Here is a 9,528-nt window from a genome sequence, read left to right on the forward strand (position 1 = left end):
GAAAATGGCCCAGCGATTTGGCGGTTGCTGGAGCACGTATTGGATTGCACCTTGAAGAGCCGCAAGTTCTGCTGCTGTCGACGTGGTGTTGTGAGAATACTTAAATTTATGAACGTGGAGAGCCCCTGAAGGGCTTTCACTGATATTCTCGGTGTCGAGTTTCTATGTTTTCATTCGTCAACGCATGTTCGACACAGCCGCCAGAGGCGTCGCTATCATTGGCCCTGCAGGAAGAGATTTCGGACAACTTCCGGGCAAGAAAATTTGATCGCCCACGTCGCGCATGCGCAGATACGATGCCCTAACACACGTCCGTGAGGCAAGCAGAGTCGAACTTTTCGAACACCTTTCGCGCGGAGACCCACTGGTGCTGAGGCTGACGCTGCTGCCTCGTTGGACGCCTGAATGAACGAGATTGATTGGCAATATAGCTGCCGTGCTAAGGCGCAGTAGTAATTGGTGTAATCCATACGGGCGAGGACCTTCCTTCTCGCGGTGCCAGCCGTCGCTGTAGCTTCCACTTGCGCCTCTACAGCTCTACAGTTCCAGATTAAACGGCGTGGATGCAGGTGACATCTCTCACTTGTATTCAGCTAAACCGGACACTAAATAGATTTATCAAATTAAGTTCTGTTAGCAAGCAAAGAGGCCAGTATCACCGTGAGAGGAGGCCTTGGTGGTTTAGAAGAGAAGCAAAAACGAAGGACGCGGGTTGCGACACCGCCCTGAAACTCTGATTGGCTGTAAGGACTGCTACGTACTCTCTGATTCGCTCAAAATGCAAACATGGCGCAATTCGACTGTGTCTGGAATACAAGTTTGCGTATTTGAGGATAAAAAATGCATTGAAAGCTGCGTAGCTTGAATAAACATTGTAATTCTTTCGGGCGATTTTCTTTCAACAAGGAAGCCCTCTTTTTTGCAAGCTATTATACCGAGACACAGAGGCAAACAACAAAAGGTAGTGAGGTTAACCAGACGAACACTAGGTTTGCAGCCCTAGATGGAGGAATGATATCGAAAAGATAATAAAAGAAGTGACAGCGCAAAAAAAAAAACAGCTCCCGCGCGCACTAGAACAAATGGTGTGTACAAGCGGCCCCTCAGTTCGTTGATTTTAATATGGCATTAGATAGAACCCGTAATGGGGTGTCCTTGTAGATTAGGTATGCCTTTAAGGGAATAGAAACGTTCGACTTTTTGTGTGTTGCCTCGCAGGATTCATTCGTTTAATCAAGAGCTGTTACATGCACGTATCCCAACATTTCATGACTGGGATTTGAATCAGGAATGATTGGTAGATAGATACATAGATATATCTATAGATAGATAGGTTCTTCGATAACGTGAAATTTCACATTGTGTGCATTATTTTTCTGTTTGCCAACTATACATATATATATATATATATATATATATATATATATATATATATATATATATATATAGTTCTATCGCAAAACTTTCGAGAAGGCCTCACGCAAGAAATTGTTTCATAAGTTAAATTGCATACTTAAGAACGCCAAACTAATATCCTGAATTTGAGCATATACTGTTGCCCAAAAACAATTTGTTTCCTTTCACGAGCACAAATTTAGCTAAAGTTTCAGTGTATTCAGGTGTCCCACAAGGCTGAGTGCTTAGGCCGCTGTTCTTTCTTCTATTCATAAACGATGTCACTGATGACGTTTCTGTTAAAATTTAGCTATACGCCGATGACTGAGTGATATACACTGAGGTTAAAAACGTGTCCTATGAACTCCTCTTAGTGTGCGTTACAGACGGTCGTCTCATGGCGAAAAATGGCAAATGTCCCTAAATCTTGAAAAAAAAAAAAAACAACAACAATATAAATGAGAATTACTCGTAAGTTTCCCTGCTCTATCAGTTCAACATCAACATTTTTCTAGCCGAAGTGACAGAATATAAATATTTAGATCTTTGGATAACGTGCACTTTCACATTGTGTACATTATTTTCTTGTTTGCCAATTGTGTTCACTGTCTGCATTTGTTGTACGTATTTTCTTGTTAGCCAAATATATTAAGAGTCTGCATTAGTTGTATTTTCTACTCCAATTTTTTGTAAAGACCTTGTATGTTTGTCTCATTCCCACTTTACCAAAATCCCGTACAGGGATTGTAGTATTCATAAATAAAAACAATATCTATCTATCTATCTATCTATCTATCTATCTATCTATCTATCTATCTATCTATCTATCTATCTATCTATCTATCTGTCTATCTATCTGTCTATCTATCTATCTATCTGTCTATCTATCTATCTATCTATCTGTCTGTCTGTCTGTCTGTCTGTCTGTCTGTCTGTCTGTCTGTCTTGTCTTGTCTTGTCGTGTCGTGTCGTGTCTTGTCTTGTCGTGTCTTGTCGTGTCGTGTCTTGTCTTGTCGTGTCTTGTCTTGTCGTGTCTGTCTGTCTGTCTGTCTGTCTGTCTGTCTGTCTGTCTGTCTGTCTGTCTATCTGTCTGTCTGTCTGTCTATCTATCTATCTATCTATCTATCTATCTATCTATCTATCTATCTATCTATCTATCTATCTATCTATCTAATCTATCTATCTATCTATCTATCTATCTATCTATCTATCTATCTATCTATCTATCTATCTATCTATTATCCACCGAATGGCTAATCTTAACAGTGACGATGATAAATAAGTCCCGACCATTTTTCTCCTTTCTCGGTGCAGGTAAACAACGCCTACCGTGGGCCATGGTGAGCAGACGGCGCTTAATCCACCTCCAGAAGCGAGACTTTCGTCTGCTGCTAGCAGCCGCCGCCATTGTTGTTGCTGCCGTCTGTCGGCGGGGAGATGCTTCGTCGTTATTGTGACACGAAACGGTTGCCAGTTCACGTCCAGCGCCACAGCAGCAGCAACAACACGAATTGCACGGCCGACATCCATCTCCGACGGAACTCATTTTCCGCCGATCCAGAGAGAGTAGCAGAAACGCGAGCACAACAAACACGGTACACCTCGCACGTCACAGTCGAGCCGACACCACGCACGTCAGAATAGTCGAGCACGTCAGAATAAGTGAGACTCTCGAAACCAAACACGACGAACGGCTGCTTCTCGGTGTTTCCGGCAGAAGCAGGCGTTTCTGTACACGACAGGTGACGTTCATTCGCAAACCGTGACAGGTGAACAGACGTTCAAGAGCGTCCAAAACCGAACGTCGGCAAACGGCCGTCTGGCACTGCACATGTGGCAACAGACGTGTTCGCCGTGCGATGCAGACGACGGCCCGCTTGCAGACGAACCGGCGCCTCAACTGACTTCTGTTTTTCTTTCCCCGCAGACTCCGCGGGCGAATGTCATTGGACGAGGTGTTTTCACTCTACGGGGGTGCATGTGTGTGTGAGTGAGGGCGGAGGTGTGAGGGCGTATAAGATGGGACAACGGCGCCGCAATGCCAAGGCTACTTTCCCGCTCTCTCCCGACTGCGACAGATCTTTCATGATGTTCGGGGGAACACGCTCTCGCCTCCGCGAGGGTAACTGCACCCCCACCAACTCGGTGCAGATATATAAGCCAAATACTTTCACCTCCCGACCCCTCGAAGACCCCCATTCCTGCGCAGCCCCACGTAACTTTACCTCCGCTTTCGTCCTCACCCTCGCCAACGCTTACGAAATACAAGAGTTCGGGGAGGGGCGTAAAGCCGCAGCAGGGGGAGCGAGCGGGCGAGGGTGTTTTTTTTTTTCTTCCAAAGGGCTGCCTGCGGTTTTCATTCACTCCCGCCTCTCTCGCGCTCTCTCAATCTGTTTATGGCTTTACCCACATCCAGCTCTTGCTTTTGCTTTTTCCTTTTTTTTTCCTTCTATCAACCTTCTCCGATCCGGTATTTTCCGGGGGGCGGTCTTCGGAGCTGACATCGCTTAATACGTCTTTTCCGGATAATGCAAACACAGCGTTTAATGCGAATGACAAGCCAGTTACGTGTCGGCTAAACCACGCGCATCGACTTGGAAATGTAGAACTGGGGAGGGGGTGGCTTAACTTATATCAGGCGGCCGAAGCGGGTATATATAAGGTTCGATTTTGAGCGCCAATGCACCAACATCTGCTTTGCACATTGGATACTATCCTGATTGTTGAGGGTTGTCCGAACTGCAGCGCTTTCTTTTTTGTGTGTGTGTCTGTTTGTTTGTTTGTTTCCCTCGTAAGCACTTCACTTTGTGGGGACTACTCAAGGTTGCCAGGCGGCTCTCGCGTTAAACCATGCAGTATTTTCTTTGGTTGTTTCGAGCATGCTTCGTTCTGTGAAGGTCTCGCGCGTGCCAGGTTGAATGATTATCTGCGCTCCTGCATGAAAAATGATCGCCCGACTCGTCGCCCATTTTCAGTTTTCGAATAAGGAATCGGGGCAAAGGGGCATAGGTATTTTAAGACGGAAGTCTTTATTAAGCAAAACATTCAAAAGAACGGGCGCGTCGGTATGCGTCGTTAGAAGCGGGAAGGCGTCGGAAGTCGTATTTCACTGTCTAATGTAAAGTGTCGAAAAAGTTTGAAACGACTTCTTTTCAAAGACAAATTGACGCGCCAAAGCGGGCCTTGCGCAATGTTTCATTACGAGAGAAAGCTCACGGAAGGTCGAGCAAAACGTCGCGGATGTTTCCGAAAATGCCTGTTTGCGCGTGATCTGACGAGAAATGCTCCCGAACGCTGTTACCACCAATTGTTCCTATTTCTTCATATTTTTTATATTTTTTAATAGTCGGCATTGTGTTCGTGTCGCGAGATCTATATTGTGCACACTGAATTCATGAACAGCACTTACCTTTATGCTTTAAACGTACAATGTAACCAGGGCATTCTACCAACGGTAACTTATGGCTTGGAGGGTGGCAAGCAAGCCTGAGAAGCTAAGGACCGCGTAACAAGCGATGGAGCGGTGAACGGTACATAGGTGAGACGTGGACGTGACGTGGGAGTGACGTGGGCGTGACGTGGATTTGACGTGGACTTGACGTGGACTTGACGTCGGTGTGACGTTAACAAGCAAGAAGGGCAGTGTGTGTTAGGGAGCAAACGGGTGTAGCTGATATTCTGGCTGATATTAAGTCGAGTTTTGGAAGGTCATGGAATGTGTAGGACAGATAGCCGGTGGTCTACTATATAAAGTTACACGATGGATGCGAAGAGAAGAGAAGCGCAGTCGATGGATGACGGCTACGGTAAGCAGGTGGACCGATGAAATTTTGGAAATTTTCAGGCATAGCATTGAATCAGCTGACGTAAGGCGGGTGTATAATTCGAGATCACTGGGAGAGGCCTCCGTCCTGATTTGGACTTAAATCAGGCTGACGATAACGATTAATGATATTGCGAAGGCTCCGACGAAGTGCCCGTAAGGCGTCAAAGTAAGATTCCTGGTACTTTATCACTCTGTGAGTGTCGTAATGACGCACGCGCTGTCGTATTTTGTGGAATACACTTTGTTGACGGAAACTCGTCAGGAAGTCACACGAGAAATCTTTGGTAACAAAGGCAACATGTAACTATATTCACAGCATCAATACAAAACGTCTTCTTTTCACTGTCCCTTGGTCCGCTCTGGCCGTCGGTCCGAGCCGCCGTCGCTCCCTTCTAGTTGGGGAGAGGGTTTCCTCCTCGCTTGCGGTTTTCTTTCTTCGGACCCCTCTTCGTTCCCGGGGTTGTTCTCGCGCCTTCTGCCGAAGATGGTTCCCGCTTCTTTTCTGTTCTGTATTTTTCTACATCCTCCCCCCCAAATGAGCGTCGCTCATTTTAGGTCAGTCTCCAGTGGATACAGAAGCTGTACCGGTCGCCGAACGACCTTGCCGGAGGGCAACTTGACGACGCAAGACCGCACGGCTCCGTCCCTCCCTTTGAACAACTCAGCAATGCGGCCAGTTTTCCACATATGTGGTGGTGAGTGATCTTCCTGCAAGATGACGAGGTCGCCAGTCCTGAGGGCGTTGGTTTCACTCGATGATATGCAGTGCGCGGACCGCAGTTGTAGCAGATATTCCTTTCGCCACCGTTTCCAGAAGGCATCTGTTAGTGATCGACGGTACTTCCAACGTCGACCAATGTCGATTCTTGAGGAAGAAGGGACGGCTAGGGCTCTTGCTTCCGGCAAACTTATCACTCGACTCCCTGTCAACAGGTGAGATGGAGTCAGAATTGATTCCTCGCCAGGCTCTTGTCCATCATATGTCAGTGGACGCGAGTTGATCGTAGCTTCTATGTCAGCCAGCACTGTAAGAAGTTCCTCAAAAGTGAGGCTTTGGCGGCCGAGAATTTTCCGCAAGGCAACTTTGACGGATCTCACCATCCGTTCCCACCAACCGCCCCACCAGGCGGCTTTTCTATGATGAACTTCCAGGTGATTCGCTGCAAACTACAGTAGTCCTGCGCTTCGCGACTTCGTAGGATGTTCCACAGTCTCTGGATATCTTTCGAAGCTCTCTTGAATGTCAATGCATTGTCACTGTATATTGTTGTTGGCAGCCCTCTGCGAGCGATGAAGCGCCTCAGTGCCAGTAGAAAACATTCAGAGGATAAACTTGACACCAATTCTAGGTGAATTGCTCTCGTCGTGGCACAGGTGAAGAGAGCAATGTAGCTCTTCGCGCTGTCGTTTCTCGTCTTTGTATACAGGGGGCCGGCGAAATCGATGCCGACTACTCCAAAGGCCTGATTGCAGTTCACTCTGTCACTAGGAAGGGGCGCCGTTGGTGCAGTGCCCTGAGGTGAGCGTCGTTTACAAGAAGCTTGGTGACAGCGTGCTCTTTTGGTAGTAGCACAGGGTGCCTTGTCTCGTGAGGCACCGATGAGAACTGCAGGCGACCCTTCACACGCAGAAGCCCCTCAGTGTCGAGGAAAGGTTGAAACATAGTGACTTTGCTGTTTAGAGGTAAGCTCTTCTTTCGATTAAGGGCAGCAATCTCCTGCGCGAAACTCATCTCCTGAACGTGCCGAATCCAATAGTTTTCAGCTTCGTGCAGTTCACTTGAGGTGAGATTTGCATCGGTGCTACGTGCTCGTTTCCGACAGTTGCTTATAAATCTCATTATCCATGCACTTGTTCTCAATAGTCGTGCGTAGCTGCTGTACTGCTCTGCCGGCAGCAACGGCGTCATTTGGGATACTTCTGTAAGCATCCCCACAATGTGCTTTCTCTTTTCTCCATAGATTAGCGAATTAAAGCAAGTAGTGTCCTCGTTAATTACAGGCCATACATCCGGCGTCTCGACCAACCAATTTGGTCCGTTCCACCACAGCACGCTTTCACGCAGGGAATTCGCCCTCATACCCCTTGTTAGGCAATCAGCGGGGTTATCTTTTCCTGGACAATGCCTCCATTTCCCCGGACTGCTCAAGCTTTGTATTTCCCTCACGCGGTTCTCTACGAATGGTTTCCACTCTTTAGCTGTGCTCTTTATCCAAAAGAGTGTTATGGTGGAGTCCGACCACAGGCACACTGGTATGGGCTGGCCTATTACACTCTGAAGGTAAGCAGCCATTCGAGTCCCAATTAACGCAGCCATCAGCTCAAGTCGCGGCAGAGATATCGTCTTCAGTGGAGCCACACGGGACTTAGCAAAAATCAGGTTTGCACTCACCCCCTCGATGTCACTCTCTGTTCGCAGATAAGCGCAGGCACCGTATGCTCTCGGGCTTGCATCACAAAAGATGTGCACTTGCCATGAAGCTGTTTGACTGGGCGCAAGGCAACGCGGGAACCAGTACTCTCGTAGGCTGGGGATATCCAAACACCAAGCTTTCCATTCTGCCGCCAGGTCTTCTGGAAGCTGTTGATCCCATCCTAGTCCTCTTTCCCAAAGTTTTTGGAAAAGCATCTTAGCTGTAACCACGAACGGGGCGAATAAGCCCAAAGGATCAAATACTCTTGCGGACGCCTGTAGCACTACCCTTTTCGTGCTGACACCCGTATTGACGGCATTCAGCACAGCACCCATCGATACTGCCATATTGTCATTCGTGGGCATCCATAGCAACCCCAACACCTTCTGTAGTTTATCTTGGGCTTGGGAATTGCCCTCCCGAAGTTCCTCACGAACCACTCCTGAATTCGACGACCACTTTCTCAGGTTCATACCAGCATCCTTCATTATTTTCTTAGCGTCTGTGGCTATCTTTAATGCTTCTTTTACTGTGCCAGCGCCGGTCACCAAGTCGTCAACGTAAAATGAACTTTTCAGTATATCAGCTGTCTCTTGAAGCTCACCCGTCTGTTGATCGATATGTTGGAGTAGGGTGGCCGTCAGTAAGTACGGGCTTGCCGTCGTGCCAAATGGTACTCTCGTCATCCTCCATTCTTCAATATCTGGCAAGTCGGTAGCGTCGAGTGGTGGGCGACTGTACCACAAAAATCTTAGTGCATCTCTGTCTTCAGGTTGCACTTCGATTTGCAAAAATGCCTTTTCGATATCTGCTACGAGCGCCACCCTGTGTAGACGAAACCGCAACAGAATTCGCCCCAAGTCACTGATGAGATTTGGGCCCTTTTCGAGATGCTCATTCAATGAAGATTTCCCCGGCGCATGTGATGAGGCATCGAACACCACTCATAGTCTCGTACTAGTGGAGTCATTTCGAATTACTGGCTGGTGCGGCATATAATACACCGGGTTGAGTGTCGCCGACTCCGTCACGCGCTCTGCATGCCCCGATTCCAGGTATCCTCGGATTGCTTTGTCATATTCCTCCGTCAGTTCTTTGTTACGGGACAATTTCTTTGTCAATTTTCTTAGCCGTTGCACTGCCATATTTCGGTTGTCAGCCAGATCTGATGCTTCTTCCTTCCACGGCAACGCTACCTCATATCGCACGGCTTTCTTTGTTATTTTGGCAATGTCTGAATGCTCGGTCGTGTGATTATGGGGTTTATCTGTGATGCCGATGGCGTCTAATTCCCAAAACTTCTGCAGCGTCTTTTCCACCCCATCTGCAGTATCAACGCCGATCTTCAAAACGCAGGCATTTGCTGCCACGATAAAGCTGGTGTTTACGCTGAAAGGGCCTTGGAATGTCCAACCGAATGTCGTGTTGATAGCCGCAAACCCTTGGTTTTCTTCGCAACGTTGAACTTCTCCGGTTAGGAACTTCCAGAGGTGGTCAGCCCCAATTAACATCCCAATTCCAGGAACAGCTGGCATGTCCTCGTAAAGGAGTTTGTCGGCAATTATTGCTCCTTCTTGCTCCAACTGCTGTACGAAAGCATGTTCTACGGGAACTGGTGGAACGTCTTTACATATGAAGGGCACTTCGACGGCTTCTATGGTCGTTTCCTTTCCAGTGCACCGACTCCAAACTCGAAGTTCAACTACCCGGCGACTTTGGGCATCAGCCGCACTGCTGCCGAACGTGTTTAGGTAAAAGTCGGTGGTTCCCAATGCCTTCAAGTTGAGTACTTTTGAAACATCTTCTCGAATAAAAGTCCTCTGGCTGCCACCGTCTATGACGCCTCTGAGGTAGCCCCACCTACTTTCACCAATGGTCCAAGTACGGAACGTT

The 9,528-nt window shown here is 47.7% G+C and overlaps 1 protein-coding gene across 1 annotated transcript in view; it reads right to left on the reverse strand.

Annotated features, from left to right (window-relative positions):
• The window catches only part of LOC119466529 (glutamate receptor-interacting protein 2-like), a 69,005-nt gene extending 66,010 nt beyond the window's left edge, over window positions 1-2,995 (reverse strand). The window contains 1 exon segment of the mRNA XM_049656817.1: window positions 2,725-2,995. Coding sequence (XP_049512774.1) covers window positions 2,725-2,941 — 217 coding nt within the window. The 5' untranslated portion in view covers window positions 2,942-2,995.
• Between the last annotated feature and the right edge of the window lie 6,533 nt (window positions 2,996-9,528).

Source organism: Dermacentor silvarum, chromosome 10 (genome assembly GCF_013339745.2).
Source record: "Dermacentor silvarum isolate Dsil-2018 chromosome 10, BIME_Dsil_1.4, whole genome shotgun sequence".
In the NCBI taxonomy this organism is placed as follows: Eukaryota; Metazoa; Arthropoda; class Arachnida; order Ixodida; family Ixodidae; genus Dermacentor; species Dermacentor silvarum.